This window comes from Pelodiscus sinensis, chromosome 3 (genome assembly GCF_049634645.1).
Source record: "Pelodiscus sinensis isolate JC-2024 chromosome 3, ASM4963464v1, whole genome shotgun sequence".
NCBI classification, from domain to species: Eukaryota; Metazoa; Chordata; order Testudines; family Trionychidae; genus Pelodiscus; species Pelodiscus sinensis.
In genome coordinates this window covers 63,455,021-63,478,368 of record NC_134713.1, presented here as the reverse complement: position 1 = coordinate 63,478,368, position 23,348 = coordinate 63,455,021, and the positions used below count along the sequence as shown (strand labels likewise).

The following is a 23,348-nucleotide window of genomic DNA, read 5'->3' as shown; positions in this document are numbered from 1 at the left end:
GCTCCTCACAAACTTTTGAATATACAGTAGACTTCTGATAATCCGGCACCTTTGGGACCTAGGTGGTGCCAGATTATCGGATATGCCGGAGTACCGGGAGGTACTATAAGGGGGCATACTCCCAACCTAATCCCCCTTCCCTCCCCTCCCCTCTCCTTCGCCAGAGCCAAACACCTCCCCTTCCTACGGTAACCTAGTCCCCCTTCTCCCTCAACCTTTTGTCCAGAAATACCATAGTTGCTGTAAAGTAAATAATCATATTTTGTCCTTTTCTACTTCACATCTACTCATAAAAAATAAAAATGATTCATAAACCTGAAGGGAACGTCATGATCATCAGTTCTGACCATACATTACAGGCCAGAGAACCTCACCCATTCACTCTAGTAGCAGGCCCTAACCTCAAACTGTATTACTGAGTCTTCGAATTTTTATTTTAAAAGCTTCAGATTAGAGAATCCACTGTTTCCTCTGGTTCAAACCAGCCCATGCCACACAATGCAGAGGAAGGCAAAAAAAACCACGATCTTAGTCATTCTCATTTGGGGGTGAGGAGGGAGGGAAATTGCTTGCTTCCTAATTCCAAATGTATTAATTGGCTAGCTGCTGAATGTGTGGGCAAGACACAGAAGCCATACTTCTGGGAAAGAACTTTGGGTCCTCCCCTTCATTGTGTCCATCTCTAGGCACTGAGGATAGTTGCTAATAGCAGTAGCAGAGGGACATTGATAAGTTCCCAGCTTCCAGCAAAAATATTTTAGTCCCTAATATCATGACTTTGCACTATTACATTTCATCTCATTTCTTTGACTCCAGTTTTCAATATCATCCAGATCTTCTTGTATAATATTCCAGTCCTCTATATTAGCAGTACTTCCCATTTTTGTATCATCTACAGATATCAGCACTTTCCTAATTTTTGGGTCAAAGTCATTAATGCAAATATTAAATAAGACTGGTCCCAAGACTGATCCTTGAGGAACTCTGCTAGTAACCTCCCTCAGCCTGAGAGTTTATTTTTTAACCAGTTACTTACCCACCTTTCTAGTCTCATAATAATCTTCACTTTCTCCAATTTAACTAATAATTTCCCATGTGGAACTTTAAAAATTTGTGCTAAAACTTTCAATATAATTAAGATTAAACTAACAGCACTGTAGTTTCCCAGATCATTTTCCCCTTTTTTAAATATAGATATTATATTGGCAGTTGTACAGTTATAGGGTATGATGTCCAATTTTGCAGATTAATTAAAATAACAATTACATTAGTGATGTATAAGGCAAAAAAGAATACATCACACAGATTGAACCACATGCTTCTTGCCTCTGGGGCTTGCTGGTCTGGTAGCATCCAGACCAGAGAGCCCTGCAGGTGAGGAACATAAGCCAGTTGGGAGTCCTGTGGACGCTGAGGAGCCCCGGCTAGGCCATCAGGGGCTGGTCCTGCAGTAGGTAGGAGTCCAGACCTAGGGAGCCCCAGCCTGGGGAGCCCTCACAGTGGCCAGAAGGAGTCCCCAGCTCTGGCCAGGAACCCCAATGACAGCAGGGCCTGAGATGGCCAGGGGGCAACTCTGGCCCAGAACCTCAGTGTCAGCAGAGCCAGCAGCAGCCGAGGGGAATCCCCAGCCCTGGCCAGGAACCCTGGGCCAGCAATCTCCCTTGGTCCGGCAAATTTCCTAGTTTGGGACCACTCAGGTCCCAATAGTGCTGGACCAGGGATGTCCAACCTGTACTGTTTTGAAGTTAAATTAGGTCAGTGTAAACAACAGTGTGTGTATTTTTTTTCCAGGAACATTATCAATTTTCTCCAGGGAAATAGATATGTGTTCTAATAAGGTACCATTTTGCTGTCAATTTTCTGACAGCTCTGCTCTTATGTTTTAATATTTAAATGTGAAAGTAGCTCTATAATTCTCTATTGATTTTTACAGAGATGGTACTATTACTATGATAATTCATACAGTACCATTGATTTTAAGAGGATATGTAGTACAGGAAATAATGTAATTGTGGTCTCCAGCTGGTATCGGGTATAGATATCAGATGTTACTGAAGGTGTGGATGGACTTGTGCAGCTGTGAAATTAGAAAGGAAGCTGTATAGCAAACTTTGAAAAGGGATGTATTAGAGTGGACAACATAAAGATGCACTTTTTGATAGCCATGGCTGTCAAAAGATGCAATTGTGATCATTTTTCAGAGACCCATTAATCATATTGCTTAGAACAGGGGTTTTCAAACTCTGGGTGCGGCTTATAAGGACAAGCCGCTAGCTGGATGCAAGATGCTTTGTTTACTTGTGCCTCCGCAGGTACAGGTGATCACAGTTCCCGTTGGCCACGGGTCACCATTCCCAGCCACTGGGCACCACGGGAAGAGGTGCAGACTCTGGCATTGCTTTCCGCAGCTCCCATTGGCTGGAAATAGGAATCCGTGGCCAACGAGAGATGTAATCACCCGTACCTGCAGGAGGCATGGATAAACAAAGCATCTCTTGGCCAGCTAGCAACTTGCCCTTACAAGCCTCAACCCAGGGTTTGAAAATGCCTGGGTTAAAGGGTTGATTAGTTGTCATATTTAGGATGGGGGCAGCATCTTCTCTTTATGCATCTTGGGCTATATGGTATAAAATACAGATATTTAAAGGAGTGAAAAGTGTGTCATTTTAATGTATTGATGAGTTTTATAATAGGGAAGAAAAGTACATGTTGGGAATAATTTAGGGCTCACATGCAGTTCTGAGAGAAGATAAAAAGAAGGCTAAAGAAGAAAATTCAACTGTCTTCCAAATAACTAACTGTTGATTTGGAGCTTTAGTGTTTTTTAAAAATCACCGGAGGCATTGGAATAAGATACAGGCAGTCCCCGAGTTACGCGGATCCGACTTATGTCGGATCCGCAGTTACGAACGGGGCACTTCCTCTCCCTGGTCTCGAGCAGACCAGGGAGAGGAAGCAAAGCGGCCGCGTGCTCCGCTCTGCTTCCTCCCCCCCACCATGGTTTGCAGACCAGGGGGAGGGGGAGCAGAGCAGAGCAGAGCAGAGCAGAGCGGCAGAACGCGCGGCCAGCTGACAGCCCAGACGCGTCTGGGCTGTCAGCTGGCCGCGCGTTCCGCCGCTCTGCTCTGCTCCGCTCTGCTCCCCCTCCCCCTGATCTGCAGGGGGCGGGGAGCAGAGCGGAGCACGCGGCCAGCTGACAGCCCAGATGCGTCTGGGCTGTCAGCTGGCCGCGCGTTCTGCCGCTCTGCTCTGCTCCGCTCTGCTCCCCCTCCCCCTGGTCTGCAAACCATGGTGGGGGGGAGGAAGCAGAGCGGAGCACGCGGCCAGCTGACAGCCCAGACGCGTCTGGGCTGTCAGCTGGCCGCGCGTTCCGCCGCTCTGCTCTACTCTGCTCCCCCTCCCCCTGGTCTGCAGACCTGGGGGACGGGGAGCAGAGCAGAGCAAAGCCGCGGAGCCCGAGGGCAGCAGGATAGCCACGGCGCGTCTGGGCTGTCCCGCTGCCCGCATGTTCCGCCGCTTTGCTCCCTGTCCCCCTGGTCTGCAGACCAGGGGAGCAAAGCAGAGCAAAGCCACGGAGCCCGAGGGCAGCAGGATAGCCACGGCGCGTCTGGGCTGTCCCGCTGTCCCCGTGCTCCGCGGCTTTGCTCCGGACGCCTGTGGTACAGCAGCTGGGGCGCTGCCGGTTGGTCCCGTAGCGCCGCTCTGGGTGCCACTGGACCAACCCTGCAGCACCCCAGCTGCTCTGCCCCAGGTGTCCCCTAGTCAGCAGCTGCTGAAAATGACCAGTGGCTGACTACAGGAAGCCCCTGCCCCGGGCTTCCTGGAATCAGCCGCTGATCAGTTTCAGCAGCAGCTGACTTGGGGATGCCTGGGGTTCTTAAGTTGAATCTGTATGTAAGTCAGAACTGGCGTCCAGATTCAGCCACTGTTGAAACTGATCAGTTTCAGCAGCGGCTGAATCTGGATGCCAGTTCCGACTTACATACAGATTCAACTTAAGAACAAACCTACAGTCCCTATCTTGTATGTAACCCGGGGACTGCCTGTATTATTTGAACCAAGAAAAAACTAAAGTGTTACAATATCAAATAAATATGTAAAATACATCCAGAAAGGGTGGTGATAGTACATGCTGTGCAATAAGTTCTGATATTGCTGTGACAATCAGTTGTCCAATATATGAGATATTCAGAACCCTAAAGATCTGGTGACTGAGTAGCAAGTTTTCTGCATCTCCAATTATTGCTTCATTTTGCAAGAAAGTTACGCTCTGCAGATAGTTGTATTTTGTCTTGTCTCTACAAAATACATATTTTTTCATTACTACCTGTTTTGTATTCAGTTTGTATATACTACATAAGTTGGCAGAGGAGGAGAGTCAGAGAGAGCTTTCTGTGATTAAAGAGGAGGAAAGGAAATTTAATGGGAGTCTCACCCCATATTATCAGTCTTCTCCTCCATCTTGCGGTGTCTTCACTTCCTCTTCCTTTTATTATATACTCTGTGGTGTGCTCTCTTCCTCAGTCTCTTTTCTCAGTTCTTTCTTCTCTTCTCAGTTCCCTGCACTATTTTCCAATTTTATTTCAGTAACATGCACAGAATGGGAAGCGAAATAGTGAGAATCAGTTCAATAGCATCTGGAATAGTAATCATTAGCAGTGGATGGAAAACACTGTAGCCTTTTTAATTCCCAGCTTCCTGAGACTCAAAGCAGAAACCCACTTCTGTTGAAGTCTTTCACTCAGTATGATCAATATTGACATGCCACAGATACCTACCATTCTCTACATACTAATAGCAGAATTCCTCTCCATCAGGAATCCAGGGTTATCCCTATCTATTACTAATGTTTATCACTGATGATTTTACTTCATGTTTGTGTTACTTGGGTTCCTCAAGGATGGCCACATAAGAAATGTGTTGACCAGATTACACTAAGTTCACAGATCAAAGTTGTATATATTTTGGCTTCTATGTCAGATAGGTTGGATAAAAAATAAGACCTATAAAAGAATTAGGTGATTTTCATTTTTTCATCTTATTTATCTTCAATAATAACTCTCTGTAGATGAAAACCAATTAGCAAGTATTTTCGCAAATAAATTTCAAAACTGGTTTGGCATTACTACTTTGTCAGGCTGAAGGACATGTAAATATTCTTGACCTGATCATTACAAGTAAATCAATGATAAAACTAAAATTGTGTGGATTCTACAATTGTACTTTTTCTTCAGTGCTTTGTGCACTTGTGTGTGGGTGTGGCTGTATGTGTGCACACTGTTTCTATATAGGGCTGATATATATGATAGGAGTATGTAAAAGATTCTCTTTCCTTTGTCTTCACTAAGATTAAGCATGGGGTCATCTTACAGCATTGTCATTGTATCTTCTCTTTGGGGAGTATATTCTACCTACAAGGACTCTTCAATAGGCATTTTTCTCTATTTAACAGTTGTTCTATAATGCACATCACAGAACTTCTTATAAAATAGGTACTGCACCTGGGTACTCAAGCCCAAGTGCTGGTTTTACAAGATAAAAGACCATATTCTCACTTATTTAAGGCCTTCTATCCTCACTGTAAAGCTTATTTTACAATAGTTGATGGATACAAGAATCAGCCCTACAGTACAGGCAGTCCCCGGGTTACGTACAAGATAGGGACTGTAGGTTTGTTCTTAAGTTGAATTTGTATGTAAGTTGGAACTGGTACATATTGTAGGGGAAACTCTAGCCAAACATTTTTTTTAGTTTTGGATAGCATAGGGAAAGGTTAACTCCCCTCTAATGTTTGTTTTGCTGTCTGTTCCCCTGTTCAGAAGATTTCACATCTATTTCTGTCCCTGTGACAAACTCAGGACTAAAGGAGTAACTCATCAAATACCAAACAGCTCTGCACCATGCTTTGAGCTAATAGCTTTATTTCCACACACCACCCAGGGTTCTAGGAGGAGGGTCCTTTTTTTGCTAACACAATGAGGCCAGCACTTTGTTTGTTTTGGTGGAGTCTTTGTTTGCCCAGGGAGCCCAGCATGTATAGGGGGAGGAGGGGCAGAGAGGCTGCTTTTGTCTGCTGTTCGGCAGCCTGTTGCTCAGGGGAGGGGGCAGCCTGTTGCTGGCAGGGGGGGAGGGGGAAGGCGTGCAGGATGCGAGGCCGCGGGGGGGGGGGGGCGAGCGGGCATGGGGAGGCACTTTTCCTCTGCCCGGCAGCTCTGCGGGATCCCTGTCCCTGTGGCCAGCTGCTGCAGGCAGAGGCCAGTTGGAGCCGGCCGAAGAGGAGGAGGAGGTGGATTCTAGGACCCAGGTGAGCGAGCCCCGGGGACGCTGCTGCGCTCCGGGAGCCTGGCATGTATAGAGGGGAAGAGGGGCAGAGAGGCTGCTTTTGTCAGTTCGGCAGCCTGTTGCTCAGGGGAGGGGGCGGCAGCGGGCATGGGGAGGCACTTTTCCTCTGCCCAGCAGCTCTGCGGGACCCCAGTCGGAGCCGGCCCGAGGAGGAGGAGGATCCTAGGACTTAGGTGAGCAAGCCCCGGGAATGCTGCTGCACATGTGCGGGAGTTGCCTCACCCCGTTCGTATCTAGGGATCCGACGTAAGTCGGATCCACGTAAGTCGGGGACTGCCTGTACTCAGAATTTTGAGAGCAGGACCAAAATTTAAATCTTTCACTATAAGCTATGCATCCGTAAACATGCAGGTTACATCATACACTATCAGAAATGTTAGTGTTGTATCCTGGTATTTTTGCTGTGTGTGTCCTGGCGTAACACACATAAAGCAAACCACGACTTGAAATGATTGGTCTGTTTGATTGTATTAATCTTTTCTTCTGTTCTAACATCTAGCAAGAAACTGCATCAGTAATAACTCATATACTGCTTGCTTGCAATATGTGATGTTTCTAGATGTTGCAATGTTTACTAATATAATAATGGAGAGGAAGAAAAGCATAATAACAAGTTAACAGAATTAAAACCTTGTACAATATTTTGCTCAGGACAAATTTAGATATTTTAACTGTCGCTTTGTGTTAGCAATGAAATCTATAGAAAAGAAACAGGTGTAGTATGAAATTAACCCTGTTTTTTATTTGTTTTATACAATAGTAACAGAAATGCAAAGTTATTTCCCATTCAAGAAAGACATCTTGGAGTCTCTGTGGATAGTTCTCTGAAAACATTCATTCAATGTGCAGTGGCAGTCAAAAAAGCAAACAGAATTTGGGGTATCATTAAGAAAGAGATAGATAATAAGACAGAAAATGTCATATTACATCTATATAAATCCATGGTACACTCACATCTTCAATGCTGCGTGCAGATTTTAGCTGTCTAAAAAAAGATATACTAGATTTGGAAAAGGTTCAGAAAAAGGCAACAAAAATTCTGTATGAAGAGAAGATAAAAGACTATGCATTTTCAGCATAGATAAGAGACAAGTAAGGGGGGATATAACTGAGGTCTATAAAGTCATGATTGGTGTGGAAAAAGTAAATAAGGAAGCATAATTTACTCCTTCTAACTTTGGATCTTAAAATGGTTAAATGCCAGCGCCTAACTGGTTTACCATTTTAAATCAGGACCAGCCCACCAGGGACGTAAACATAGAGTCCTGCCACAAGTCCCAATGCAGTCATGGTATCCACTAGCTGGCCAGTCCCTCTACAACCAGGTCTCCTCTGGCTTGGTGCTGCTGGCCACCAGTGGAGTTCAACAGCAAGGAACAGTTAACTGGTAAGCATACTGGTAAGGCTCATGCTTATCAACATGCTTACCAGTTAACCGTTTAACATTGCTACTCATAACACAAGAACTAAGGGTCACCCGATGAAATTAATAATAAGCAGATTTAAAACAAACAGAAGGAAGTGTTTCTTCACACTATGTACAGTCAGCCTGTGAAACTCTTTGCCAGGGGATGTTGTTAAGCCAAGACTAGAACAGGGTTCAAAAAAGAACTAGATAAATTCACGAAAGACAGATCCATCAATGGCTAATAGACAGGATGGTCAGAGATATTCTCTGTTCTTGGTCAGAGCTGTGAATGTGCGACAGAGGATGGATCACTTCACGATTACTTGTTCTGTTCACTCCCTCTGAGGCACCTGACATCGGCCACTGTTTGAAGACAGGATACTGGGCTAGATGGACTTTTGGTCTGACTCAGTATGGTTGTTCTTATGTAAAACGATAACATAGCTTACATTTCTCCTTTCTGAAATATAAAATTATTAAGGCAAGAGGTTCTCCTATAAAGTGTTTTCCTTATAATTAGGAAAACCCCCAGAATATTTTGTTCTTTGAACGGAGGCTTTTTTCTTTTGTGTAGTTGAGTCTCTCAAGTTAAAACAATGTCATTGTTCTACCTCTGTCACTTACATATGTATGTGTGCATGTACGTAGCTCAATAATCTTATATGTTCAGTGTATAGCAGGATGTAGGTAAGAAATAAGTGAGTTTTTTTCAAATTTATTCACTTAAAAAAGGAAATATTGCTTTTAAGATATCACTAAAATTTTTTGTTTCTAAGATCTTATCTGTGCTACTGATTGAACCTCTCTGTCCCAGGGACTCACTGGTTCAGCAAGGTCTGTGGTCCAGCAGGAATGTGGGAGGCAGCTGCTAGTCCAATAGCCAGGGGGGTTGGCAGTTGGGATCCTGGCAGCCATGGCTAGCAGTGGCGATAGGCTCATGACCTGGGGCCAGCAGCAGAGTTGGGCCAGCGGAGGCCAATAGCAGAGACTGGCAATTTGGAAGGGAGCCTGGCCAGGAACCCCGGTCCAGCAAATTCCCTCGTTTGGCACTGGTCAAGTCCCAAGGGTGCAGGACCAGGGAGAGCCAACCTATGCAAAGTTAGGTCAACACAAGCCACTTTTCATCAACCTATTTTGCTTGTCTTTTCACATAAATGTGTCTCCCACTTGTAGCACCTAGAGCTAGCTGTGGATTGTGCCTACGAAAGCTCACGATACCATCTATATGTTTAAACAACGAGAAGTCCTGAGACACCTTATAGGCTAACAGATTTATTGGAGCATAAGATTTCGTGGGCAAAGACCCACTTCATCAGGTGCATCTAAGTGGGTATTTGCTCACGAAAGCTCGTGCTCCAATAAATCTGTTAGTCTATAAGGTGCCACAAGACTTCCCGTTGATTATGTAAATTCAGACTAACATGGCTACCCCTCTGATATTCATCTACATGTTTGTTAGACATTAAAGTGCTACTAGACTATTTATTAATTATATTATTTGTTAAGCCATTAAATGACGCAGCAGAGATTCTCTCAGATTTTCTGTTATTGCATTGTGATTAGTCATGGTGATTCATTTCCGTTATATCACTGTATATAATGTTTCATTTGCATGTTTGACTTTTAAATCTGTTAAACTCACAGTTTGAGTGGTGAATCTGTTTGTCTTTGTTTTAAACTGCAATTTTTCTGATTCTGTTACTCTAAAGAGCTATTCTAGATGGAAATAGTGTCCTATCTTTAATGTATGTCCTTTTTCTTTAATTTATCCTCTATTTTATCTCATTTCAATAGCAGTTCTGCAATATCACAATAAAGATGGTTACAGTAATGTGTTTAGTTACAAATAGTGTCTTAAATGATGTTTTCTTTTTTAGATTACTTACCCAGAATGTTGGTCTTCTTTATGTTGGAAGTTTTGACAGGCCTTTTGCACAAATTAAGGTATGATTACCAGTTTGATTTACTTGAAAGTTATTAAACACTTGCATGATTAAAGTTTTGATTATTTCAAAATAGTTTTGAAGGAATCTATATAATTTCAAGAAAAATAAATGAAAAATGTTTTAATTGCCATGGGGTTTGTTGTTTTGTTTTGTTTTGTTTTGTTTTGTTTTCTGAGATTATTTCCAATAACATTTATATATTTATCTTGTCAAAGAATTTCAGTGTGTTCTAGCATTATGTTTTGATTAATTTTGATTCTGGGTTAATTACCAGAAACAAAATGTTCATATTTTTTTTAGGTTACTTGTCAATGACATTTCAAACCAATGCCACCTTTTTAAATCCCTTACTCTTTAAAAATATTTTTACATAGAAGACCTTACAGTGGAAAGCACAGATAATTTCCACACCATTATTACACTTTATTATAACAGATGGCACAGTTACTGAAAAGTCTTTTATGACTTAATGATCATATTTATCAGCTAAACTATAATTTTACAAATTCTGATTGCTATTTCCAAAAAAAATCCCTGCTGTGTTCCTTAAGAATAAGGAATTATTTCATTATTCCAAATGGAAATCTGCTTTTAATCCTGTCAGCGCCAAAAGTGTCATTGCTATTCATAAGCATTCTATATTTAATATAAGTAGTGTCAAGCAAAACATCTAATTAAACTTTAGTGCAGTTTAGTTAAGCATATTTATAAACCATTCTCCAGTCAAACTGCTATGTTAAAGCAGTGTAACATATCTGATTGACATGCACAAGAACCAGATAATTTAGGCTAAATATTTGGGCTTGTTCCTTAAATCAGACAACTGAAAGGGTTTTTTTCAGATTATTAGTACATAGTAATGGTCAGTATTTAATTCTGACTTGATTTTTAAAGCCTAATTCTGCAATCTTTGTGGCAGTATGTGTATGGTTATACAATTATTATAACCTAGTCCAGCCCTGGCATAGGACCAAGTAAGCCTATATCATCCCTGAAAGATGTTTAACATGTTCTTGAAAACTCCAGTAATGTTGATTCCGCTCCCTCCCTTGGAATCCTAGTTCAGTCCTTAATTCTTTTAGTTAGAAAGTTTTTCTTCGTGTCTCATCAAGCTCTCCTTTGCTAAAGCTTAAACCCATTATTTTTTGTCCTGGCTTCAGTGGACATGAAGAACAATTGATCAGCATCCTCTTTACAATGGCCCTTAATATATTTGAAGACTGAAATCAGGTGTCACCTCAATTTTCTTTTCTCGTGCTCAGTATTTTTAACCTTTTTCTCATGTCAGATTTTCTCTAAACCTTTTATCATTGCTATTCTCCTGTGGAATCCCTCCAGTTTTTCCAAGTCTTTCATAGAGAGTGGCACCCAGAATTGGATGCACTACTCCAGTTGAGTAATTTGTCATCCACCATAATCCCCAGTTCCTTTTCAGCAGAACTACCACCTACCCAGCTATTCCTCATTTTGTAGTTTTGATTTGATTTTCCTAAGTGAGGAACTTTAAACTTGTATATACTGAATGTAATTTTGTTGACTTCAGACCAATTCTGTAATTTGTCATAGTCATTATGAATTCTAATTCTGTCCTCCAAAGTGCTTGCAATTCCTCCCATTTTGGTATCATCGGTAAAACTATATTCCATTATTCAAATCATTAATGATATTTCTAAATAAATACCAGATTTAGAATTTACTCCTACAAAATCTTTTAGATATACCCTTCTCAGTTTGTCTGCAAACCACTGATAACTACTCTTTGAATATAGTCTCTAACCAGTTGTGCACCTACCTTCTAGTATTATAGACTAGATCACATTTCCCTCAGAAGCTGCTAATCTGTATGTGGCATTTTGTTGGTTTCACAGTTGTTTCTTTAACAAATTAAAATGGGAAATAAAGTATGTGGAACATTTCTTCATTGAAAAGGCCTTATCTTCTGTCATATTAAATATAAATAATTGAAGCTTGCAAGCTACTGAATGTAAGCTACCTTATGAGCTGGAATATGTTGGCTATTGCATTCTCCCTTGTATTATTATATTACTTGGTATTCATAGATTGTAATAGTGAAAATGTGTTTGCCGGGTTTGGGCGAGCTGCGCATGCGCAGAACGATCTGCGCATGTGCAGATCGCTGGACAGCGCGGCTGGTGAGCAGGGCTCGCTGTGGTTTGGCGAGCCCTGATAATATAATATGTTATATATTTTTAAAATGTGTTTGTCTGTCCGTCTTTGAGTCTGTTTGTTTAAGAACTCTCTTAAATGCTAAGAGCCAGGATCATTATATTTGGTATTCAGATTCCTCTTATCATAACTTTAAGCAAGGTAAGAGTTTGGTTGTGCCAGGAATATGGGATGTGCTTGGAATTCGATTGTTTCTCATAAAATAAAAATGGAGGGGTCTGGTAGAAAGGACAATTACACTGAAGAATGACCTCAGGGGGGCAGCAATGTGCCAGAGATGGGGACGGGCCTTCTATGACTCTACTGGGTCAATGGGGGCAGAGATGGGAAAAGGGACAGTGGTGTGTGTGTGTGTGTGTGTGTGTGTGTGTGTGTGTGTGTGTCTACATATATAAAACCATATAAGTGTCTAATAGCTTATGCTATTAACTTCTGGGAAAATAAAAAGGCTATGAATTTAACTTTGAGGGAATTCAGTGATTTGTAGCTATTTCTCTTAAGTATTTGTGATTTGTCCATTACATATCTTTTAAAGTCTCTCAAACTAGATAAAACTAAGAAGGCTTCTGTAACTGAATATCATGAACAACTAGACTCCAGAACCCATGTATATTACAATGCTGTTAGTAATCTTAAACATAGTAATCTTACCATAGAAATTGTGTTCCATTAAGGAATAATGAAATTGAATTCACCAGCATATGCAGTAACCATTTTATTAACTGACCTGAGTAATGCTTATGGAATAAGTCTTTTTAATTATATACATTTTCAGATTTATTTTCCTTTTAAAGTGAAAGTCCCATAGTTAACCTATGTTAAGATATTACAAAATATCTTGTGTAACAAAAAATAAGATCACAAAATGTTTTTTAGGATTGAAAACTTTTGTAGTTCATTCCCTAGTAGCTTCTGGGATTAAAACAAATCATTCAGCACGCTATGTTCTCCATTATTAAACAATAATGACTCTTCTGGCAGTCTTCACTGTTCAGTTAATGACCAGTTTCGCTTTGGGCTTTTAACACATTAAATTACCATTTGAATGAAGATTAATTATTGCTATGTTAAAAAAAGATTATTTATTTTAAGAGTAGTTATTAAAAAGTTGCATAATAAATGCTACTTTGATCAAAACGGAGAGATTCATTTTCATAGAATAAGTCGACTGTTAATGAAGAAAAAGTATATTTTGGAAATAGAGTTGTAATATTCACATTTTGTACCAACATACTCTGTGCTCCCATCTTACTGGAAAGGTGATCACTGTTTTCAGCTTATTTCTGGGAAATTTATGCACATTTTCCAGGACCCTGATAAGGACTAGTGAGTGTCCTACAGCAGTCTCTTTTGTCAGTCCTTTGTGTAGGATGAAGTTATAGTTTGGACTACATCTCTTAAGTAGCCACTGATTGTAGCTTTATTAAACTTTGAAGAGCAGTTTTAGTGGATGCCAGCAGAGAAAGTAAGTTAAGCTGCAACTACACTCTGGATAAATTACTGGCTAGAACCGTATATTGCAGCCCAAACTGCTTCATTCTTCCTCTGCATCTTCAAATATATATTTTACAAGAGAGGCATTAAAACCTAGCAGAATTCCACACAACAGAGGTCTTGCTGCAAATAGTAGTTGCCTCAGACTACCTCCTTGGATGACTTCTGAAGAGAAGAAAGTCATCCAGGTACAAATCTCACCTTCCACATCAAGTGCAAGATGCACTTCTTCAGCCAGTCTCCTCTAGTATAAATACATAACCATGTCTACATATTAAAGCAAAAAAACTAAATATCAACCCCCATATACCATCCATAACAAAAACTCTACCAAAATTTAAAAAAAGCACTGCACACTCCATTCTCTCCATGTGAAGACTGAGAGTATATGTAGACTACATGGCTCCGTTGACGGTACCATGTAGATGAGTTTACTATACATAGGAAAATGAAGCAGCAAGTTAAATAATCGCCGCTTCATTTACATCAGAATGGCTGCCGCGCTGTGCCAATCAGCTGTTTGGTGACAGCGTGGTAGTCTGGACACTCCGCGGTAGACAAGGGAAGCCCTCATGAAATGAGGTTTATCAGAGTGGTCGACAAAGGCTTCCCTTGTCAACCGCGGAGCGTCTAGACTACCGCGCTGTGCCGCCAAACAGCTGATCAGCACAGCGTGGCGGCCATTTTGATGTAAATGAAATGGTGATTATTTAAATCGCCGCTTCATTTTCCTATGTCTAGTAAACTCATCTACATGGCTCCATTGACGGAGCCATGTAGTCTAGACATACCCTGAGACAGAGAACAAAACTCATATGACAAATGTTACTCGTGCTGCTTACCATAGTACTGTAAGGCACTCAGATGTGGTCATGAGGATGGTATAAAACATATATAAAAAAGATTAAGTGGGTTCATTTTCAGGGTTACAATGATGGGACCATGAATACCTCAGAGCTGAGCATCATCTTTTAGAACAGTGGTTCCCAAACTTTTTGATGCCGGGGACTGGCAAACCCATTCACAAACTTTTGGTGGACTGGTAACATTTTATTTGCATACTCATTACATAAATGATGAATATGCAGATTTTTAAATAAATCATTACCGGTCTGCCAAAAGCCCAGCCCCAGGATTCCCCAGTACCAGCCCTAACCCCTAGAGCCCACCAGCCCACCACCCCTCCACTATCCCCCAGCACCAGCCATTGACCCCAGAGTTCCCTGTACTCAAGCCCCACAGTGCCCGTTTCCTGCCCCCTAGTACCAGCCACCCATCCCAAATGCCTCAGTGCCAACCCCCTAGAGCCCTCCACCATCAGACCCCCCCAGTTCCAGCTTCCTGTTTCCAGAGCCCTACTGCATCTAACCTTCCAGAGCCTCCCCCATTCCCAGTGCCAGCCCTGTCTCCCATAGTCCCCTCCCACAACTAGCTCAGCCTCTAGAGCACCCCAGCACTAGCTCTGCCCTTGGAGCCCTTACCCCTGCCTGGTGCTGGTTGGCTGAGAGGCGAGGCAGGACACACTTCTCCCAACAGCCACAGTGAGAGCTGTGTATCCCAGCTCTGGTCCCCAGAGTTGCTGTGGCCTGGCAGCATGCTGCGACCCAGCGGTTGTAAACCGCTATTTTAGAAGATCTGTTTGTAGTTTCTGGCGAGTTTAGGGCTCATTCTCCACCTGCATCAGTGTCTGGGCATTCATCTCTATTAGCAGGACTTTCACAAGTGATTCACACTTGTTGCAAAGAAGGCTTTTCTACAAATTGATGTTGATGGAAGAGATCAGACAGAAGTCTTTCTTTCCTGTAGATGATCCTGTGGGAGCTTTCTCTTTGTCCCTTTCTGAGGTCTATTATGGTTATCAGGAATTTTACCATCACAATGACAAAGCTTTGCATATTAAGTTGTCAACTGTATATAAATCTTCCACATCTTCAACATCTTGAAATCATCAAGCCATAGGGCAGAGTGAATATTTCTCCGAATGATGGCAACCTGGACCAACAAAAGATCTTTGGTTCAGGGCAAACTTCATCCAAACACTTTCAGAAGGGACTGACAGGCTACGAAGATTTGAAAACTCCAGATCTACTCTGCAATCACAGCCTCTGCTAACCTGCATTCCAGTGCAGAACCGCTAGTTAAGTTCTAATGGCATAGCTCAACTCATCCTTGTTCAAACTCTCAGAATGAACAACAGAATCCGCCTTCCACAGGTAGTCTCTCATTTTGGATCTTCTGTAGCACCAAGTCCACTGCTAGCATTACTTAAATGAATAATATTCTTCATGGACAAAATTCTTTCAATTGGATTTTCTGTGTTCCCAACGTCTTTGTTTAAAAACCAGGCAAGTCTCTTAAGATATCAAGGTATTCATACTATACAAACAGGTACAGATGCTCGATAAAAGCAACGTCTCTACAAAAGGTTCATTCTGTCCTAAGAAAAATGTATACTCTAGTCCAGTCCCTGTAATGTAAGATTAAAATATGAAAACACCACTTTTATTTTAATGCAAAAGGTGTAGTTTATTGGTTTAGGTTTAGTTTGAACAGTGTGCTGACTACACTCAATGACAGCATCACTAGTAACAGTAACTTGAAATATTCCAGAGAATCAAGCAGATGGATATTTCAAAGACTACATATGCTAAATGTGATATATCTTCAGTACAATGAATAAATGGAAGGGGTGTCTGAGGTTGGGTTGTGACCTTGAAACTGAATGTAAAATGGTATAAGGGATTAGTCACATGACCTTCTAAAGTCACTACTTTTTAGGGTGTTTTGATTGGCATCCCAGGTTGTATGCTCATCCAGATAGTGTGGATTCATTCTGACAGTCCAGTCAAAGTAGCATAGTTATTGGTATATAACTTGTCATACACTTGAACATGTTGTCCAGAGGGGAGAGATTCACTGAACTTATAGAAATTTAATTGTAAAGCATTTTCAGTTGCTAACTAGAAATCCTCCAACCATTGATGGGTAAGTTATGTGGATTTTTATTAAGATTTGGACCAATTAATTTGTACAATTGATTTAATTTTGTAGCCCTTGTCCTTCCTTCTCTCCTTTTATTTTTGAAACCCACTTTGTTACAACTTCTCTTTAATTACATTATAAGCTCTTCAGGTCAAGGGACGATCACCTTCTGTGTATTTGTATAGTACCTGCGACACTGCAGGCTTCAATCCTAATTGGGGCCTGTAAGTGCTTCTTCAGGACAAATATTATGTATTATTTATATCACAGTGAAGTCTAACAGTTCCAACTTACATTGGGGCCAAATTATGCTATACACTGTAGAGATACAGAATGAGAACAAATCTGTGTGAACATTTTTAAAAATCTAGAATACCAGAAGGCCCCACCTTTGTGATAATGTGCCAGTTATACTATATTTAAGATAAGTAACGATAGTGGTAACACAGCTTCATTTGCGAATTCACAATGTTCAGATATGCTTACTATAATGCCTACAAATCAGTCAAAAAATTAGCACTTTTAGGCCCAGTGTTCATAAAATTCCACAGAGATAGGAACACTAAATCTGCAGATTAGTATAGTCTGTGCCAGTAAGATAAAATAACTGCATCTAGATAGTCTCTTTTTATTTTTATTGGCTAACTTTTATAATTTTGATTGCTAGTAGTTTAAAAAAATACATTGAAGTGTGCTCTTCCTTAACATGGGATAAATTAAACCTTCTGAACAGGTTAAAATAAAATCTGATTAACTGTAGAATACTTTTATTCTTGTTTCAATTTTATATTTTTTTTGTATTTTAACCATATGAAGATAAAATCTTGACATGTTTGAATAAATATTGTAAAACGGACAGATTACAGTTCTTTGTACCTCAAAGTCTTTTGCTTTGTCACTTTGGGGAAATACAGAGGCATCTTGGCAAAAGAAAATCAGTATGATAATACATTGTTTCTGTCAAAATAGTCATAGACTTTAAGGAAGAAATGTCTGTTAACAGAAGGAAATGTTTAGAGTGTAAGAAATCACTATACAGTCCAACTCTTTTTTAATTATATAAAAAAACTCCCATTATTATATATATTTGGGAATAGTATAGTTTTTCTCTATGTTGTTGAAGCTGCACTGGTATAAATAAAATTTTCTCAGCAAAGTGAATATATAGTGTGCCATTCAATTTTCCCATCCGCTTTTTGCCTTTGCTGCCACTGTTTCAGAACATAAGACTTTCAGAAACTTCATTCTGTCCCTTTATTTTGTGTGTGTGTGTGTGTGTGTCATGTCTCTACTCTTTATCTTTGTCAGTAAATGCCTCTTTCATACATTGTCAAAAATATTGAAAAGATAAAATATTGTCATAAAGTGTGGAATCATTATTTTATAGAGATAATCATAGAATTGTTGACTTGCTGAGCTGGAAAGAACATCAAGAAGTCATTCAGCTCCCTGCTCTCTGATACTAGCAAGGAAATCTAGACCATCCCTGACAAGTGTTTGTCCAGCCTTCCAATAATGACATGCCACCAACTCCATTGGAAGCCTATTCCTGATCTTAACTACCCTTATAAATGTTTTCCTACTATCTAACCTAAATCTTCCTTGCTTCAGATTAAGTCCATTACTTTACTTTTCCTAACTTTAGTGGACATGAAGAACAATTGATCATACTCATCTTTGTAACAGTCCTTAAAATATTTGAAAACTGTTTATTCCCTACTTCTTAGATGCACATTTGATTTTTTTTCTTCCAATGTGAAGTTCTTTGCACTTGTCTTTATTGAATTTTTACCTTGTTGATTTCAGATCAATATTCCAATTTGTTAAGGTAATTCATTTTGAATTCTAATACTGGCCTTCAGAGTACTAGCTACCTCTCTAACTCGGTATCTTTCAGAAATTTTGTATGTATGCTCCCCATTTGTATATATGCTTTCATTATTTCAAGTCATTAATGAGATTATTATATAGTACCAGACCATGGGCAGGTCCTTGAGAGACTCCACTAGATAAATCCCCCCCAGTTTGACAGCAAACCATTGATAGCTACTCTTTAAGTACAGCCTTTGCTCTGATCCTATAATTTCTTTAAGACCATATCTCCCTACTTTTCTTATGAAGATGTCAAAAGCCTTACAAAATTAAGATATATTCACACCTTCTGCTTCTTGCCATCCAGTGAGCCAGCAACCCTTTCAAAGAAGATTAGGTTGATTTGGCCAGATTTGTTTTTGACAATCCATATTGACTGTTACTTACTATTCTGGTCATCTGAGGAAGTGGGCTGTGCCCATGAAAGCTCATGATACCATCTACATGTTTTGTTAGTCTAAGGTAGTTAGGCTTTCCCACTATAATAATATTTTTCATGCACAGGTTATGTTGTGCAAAAAAAGGAAGTTGGTAATGGGAGCATGGAACGTCCATATGCTCATGGACAGTGAGGACACAGTAAGACCTCAACGGAGAACAGCCCTACTTGCTGTGGTATTGATATCGCTGCCTTGAGTGAAACCAGGCTTGCTGAAGAAGGATTTCTCAATGAACTAGCTAGTGGTTATACCTTCTTCTGGAAAGGGAAAGCGCAGAATGAGGATAGGATTCATGGAGTCGGCCTGGCTGTCAAGACTACTCTGATGAAACAACTTTCGGACTTGCCTGTCGGTATTAACGAGAGGCTCATAAAGCTACGCCTACCCCTTAGTCATAAGCAGCATGCAATAATCATCAGTGCACATGCTCCCACCATGAACAGCACAGAGGAGACAATTGAATAGTTCTACACCGATCTCAGTTCAGTTCTGTGCTCAGTACCGGCCAACGACAAGTTGATCTTGTTGGGAGACTTCAGCCCTGAGTTGGCTGCAACCACAGTCAATGGGAGAGAGTGTTAGGCAAACATGGTGTTGGCAGATGCCTTGAGTCGACATTTCTTCCCCCAACACAAGTGGGAACTCAACCCAGAGGTCACCCACTCCATATTCCAGAGGTGGGTACATCCTACCATAGACCTGTTTGTGACACATGCCAATGCAAAATGCCCGAAGTACTGCTCCAGAGCCAGTCTGGGTCCAGGATCCCTGGGGGACGCGTTTTTGATCGACTGGTCTCACCATCTTCTCTACATGTTTCCACCAACCCCACTTCTCCCGAGAGTTCTGGAAAAGATAGTCGACGACGAGGCCATGGTGATACTCATAGCCCCGTTTTGGCCCAGACAGACGTAGCTTCCCCTTCTGCTACAAATGTCTCGCCAACCACCATACCTATTGCCCAACCAACCCAATTTGCTCACACAATAGGGACTGACCATGGCACAATCCCAGATCGACTGGCTCCACCTCATAACATGGCTCCTAGCTGGTTCCATTGCACGGATACCTTCTGCTCACAATAGGTGAAACAAGTTCTACTCTATAGAAGATGCCGCGAATCCATGCATAAGACTTACCTATATAAGTGGCAACGTTTCCACGCTTGGTGCTTGGCCAATGAGCTAGATGCGCTGTCTGTCCCAATCCATCGGATCCTTGATTATGCTCTTCATCTACATCATTCCTGCCTGGGGATCTCATACATCCAGGTATACCTTTCTGCAATTTCTGCATTTAGACAACCAATTGATGGGGTGTCAGTAATGGCTCACGCGCTAACTAAGCAATTTCTGAAAGGGCTGATGAACTTACATCCCCTGCACAGAAAGCCCTCCCCGCTGTGGGATTTGGAATTTGTTCTTGATACTCTTACATATCCACCATTCGAGCCTTTAGCTACCTGCAATTTCCCCAATCTCCCTATGAAAGTTGTTTCTCTCTTGGCTATAACCTCAGCTCGACAAGTTGGAGAACTGGCAACTCTGTCCGCCAATCCACCATATACATTGTTCACCAACCAGGGGGGAATACTTCGTCCTCACCCCAACTTTCTAGCAAAAGTGAACTCAGATTTTCATATTAATGAGCCAATAATACTTACAACTTTCTATCATAAGCCTCATAATTCCGCACAAGAGGCTCCCTTGTATACCCTGGATGTCCGCAGGACACTGGCTTTTTATCTAGACTGCACTCGGCCCTTTCGCCGATCTCCACATCTTTTCCTATTTTCGGACACAAGAACTAAGGGCCGGGCATTGACTTCACTGCGTATCTCAAAGATAATTGTGAACTGCATTGCAACATGCTACACCCTACGCAATAGACCCATTACCACACCACTTAGCGCTCATTCCACCAGAGCAACATCTACTTCACTGATGTTTCTCAAAGGAGTCTCAATTCAAGACATTCACCGTTCAGTGACATGGTCCTCCGACATGACATTCGCTAAATACTATGTTATAGATGCTATTGCCAGGGAATCTACATTGGCTTCTGCAGTGCTCTCCACAGCACCCAGATACTGACTCCGATCCCTCCTCCGCATATGAGGCTACTGCTCTGTACTCACCTCAAGTGGAGCGCCCACAGGGACACTACCCGAAGAAGAAGAGGAAGTTACTCACCCTGTGCAGTAACGACGTTTCTTCAAGGTGTGTGTTCCTGCGGGTACTCCACGACCCGCCCTCTTCCCTTCTTCGGAGTCTCTTCTTTGTCTTTCAGGAGTGATCCGATTAGGAGGAACTGGTGGGAGCCAGATTGCGCGCATGCTCATAAGCGGCGCAAGCAGGGTCCAGCTGAACTACAGCTGATGATTCTCCAACCTGCGGCGCTGGGACGAGCCCGACACCTCAAGTGGAGCACACACGGGGGGGGGGGACACCTCGAAGAAACATCGTTACTGCACAGGGTGAGTAACTTCCTTATCTTTAAAAGTAATTTTTACAGCTATTTTCACTCCCTCATAGGGTGGTATAGTTTCTTAGTGATATGTTTTGTAAGTAGAGTATCTCTGGAGGAGCACATCTGGAACACAAACAAGTTGATGTTTTCAGGACTATCACTAATAGGAGACTTGTGTAGATGACTAAACACTGTTTTTTAGACTTAAGGAATGATAGCAGAGGAAGACAAATAGATGTTGAAGTTGCAAGATAATTGGGTTAGTAGCAAAACTCGGGAGTAACAGGGTGATGTTAGGACCAGTTACTGAGTAACTATTATGAAGATGAAATGGTTGAGTCAGAAGTCTTAGCCAAGGGAATGAATTAAATAAAACAAACAAAAGGAAGTACTTCTTCACACAACGCACAGTCAACCTGTGGAACTTCTTCACCAGAGCATGTTGTAAAGACTAAGTCTATAACACAGTTAAAAAAAGAACTAGATAATTTCATGGAATTCATGGATGATAGCTCCATCAGTGGCTATTACCAAGGATGGGCAGAGGTGGTATCCCTACCCTCTGTTTGCCAGGGCTGGGAACGGGCAAGAGGGAATGGATCACTTGATGATTACCTGTTTGTTTCATTCCATCTGGAGGGACACCTGGCATTGGCCACTGTCAGAAGATAGAATCCTGGGCAAGATGGACCTTCCTTGGTCTGACCCAGTATGACCATTCTTATGTTAAATGAAAAAGGGTGTAGACAAAGGTGTCTGTAAAGGAATGTCAGAAAATATAACTGTACCACGTAGGGAAATTGAGAGAATATATAAGAACAAAATCAATTAGAGTAGACAATAGATTTTAGGAGAATTTGTGTCCTGTTTTCAGAAGTGATGCTGACCCAGGACCCTTATTTGGAAGCAATTTTCCTCTCCTCTTCAATCCCACTTTTTTGACCTACTTCTGCTGTAGAATCTCAGAGAAATGAGTCAACATGCAATTCAGCAGTTGGGAATAGTTGATGTGTATGTAATTTTTTATAATTGACGATATTTAACACCTAAAATTTGTGCCTTCGCCAGTTTGTTATAGCATACTCTTATTTTTGTTACCATATGGTTTTCCTTTGTCCCTTTTCTCCTGTTTGTCATACTCATTGCTTCTTGTTTCACACTTGTAACTCTTTGCATAATTAGTCTTTGGGCATTGCTACACTACAAATAATCATACAAACAATACATTTTTGTGGCAATAGTTACCTGCAGAGTTTTCATAGTGTTAATTTTCTAATTAGTTTTTCCTACTGAAGTGGTCCCTTGCTGAATACTCCTGTCTAATATCTCATTTCTGACCTGTATTGATAGTATTGTATAGTTGGCTTCCATTACATAAAGCTGGAATCTCAGTTAATAGCATCTAAATTGTATTTCCTTTTTAAAAATTTAATTAAGTTTAAGATTATATAAAAACATATAAAAAGCTTAAGGTATAAATAGTGAGGAGTTAAGTCTCTGATTGTAAGAAATAATGTACTATTAATGCAAAAACAAAGATCAAATAAATAATCTAATATAGTTCTTTGGCCATATGTTTAAACTGAAGTAGAAAAAAAATCTCAATGTGCATTGACAAATGAACAGAACAATTAACATAAATACATAATGTAGTAAAGGCATTTGATAAAGAAGGCAAAACTAAAGGATAAAACTTAGGTTACAGATGATCACAAGATTGTTGTTTATCGCAAAGTAAGAGTTGCTGACAGAGGAATTGATAAAAGGAAACCCCCATTTCTTTATAAACAAACATAGGCATACCAGGTGTTCAGGTTACAGTGGGGGAGATCTAGGTTGGATATTAGGAAAAACTATTTCACTAGGAGGGTGGTGAAGTACTGGAATGGGTTACGTAGGTAGGTGGTGGAATCTCTATCCCTAGGGGTTTTTATGTCTCAGCTTGACAAAGCCCTGACTGGGTTGATTTAGTTGGGATTGGTTCTGCCTTGGGCAAGGGGCTGGACTTGATGATGACCTGAGGTCTCTTCCAGCTCTATGATTCTATAATTCTATGATCATCACTGTTACATTTACTTTTCTTACTTGCCTGAACTGAACAATCATTAGTTCATCATGTTTCATTATTTTCAAGCATATTTTGGTTTTGTCCAAGACTCATGTTTTATTCTGCTCATCTGTGTCACATTCATCTCCAGACTTTTCAGT

The 23,348-nt window shown here is 41.0% G+C and overlaps 1 protein-coding gene across 5 annotated transcripts in view; it reads left to right on the top strand.

Annotated features, from left to right (window-relative positions):
• RNGTT (RNA guanylyltransferase and 5'-phosphatase) overlaps positions 1–23,348 on the top strand; it is a 431,251-nt gene that overhangs the window by 373,385 nt on the left and 34,518 nt on the right. For all 5 annotated transcript variants that reach the window (XM_075923868.1, XM_075923870.1, XM_075923869.1 and 2 more), the window contains one exon: positions 9,628–9,694. In XM_075923868.1, coding sequence (XP_075779983.1) covers positions 9,628–9,694 — 67 coding nt within the window. The remainder of the gene's footprint in view (positions 1–9,627; positions 9,695–23,348) is intronic.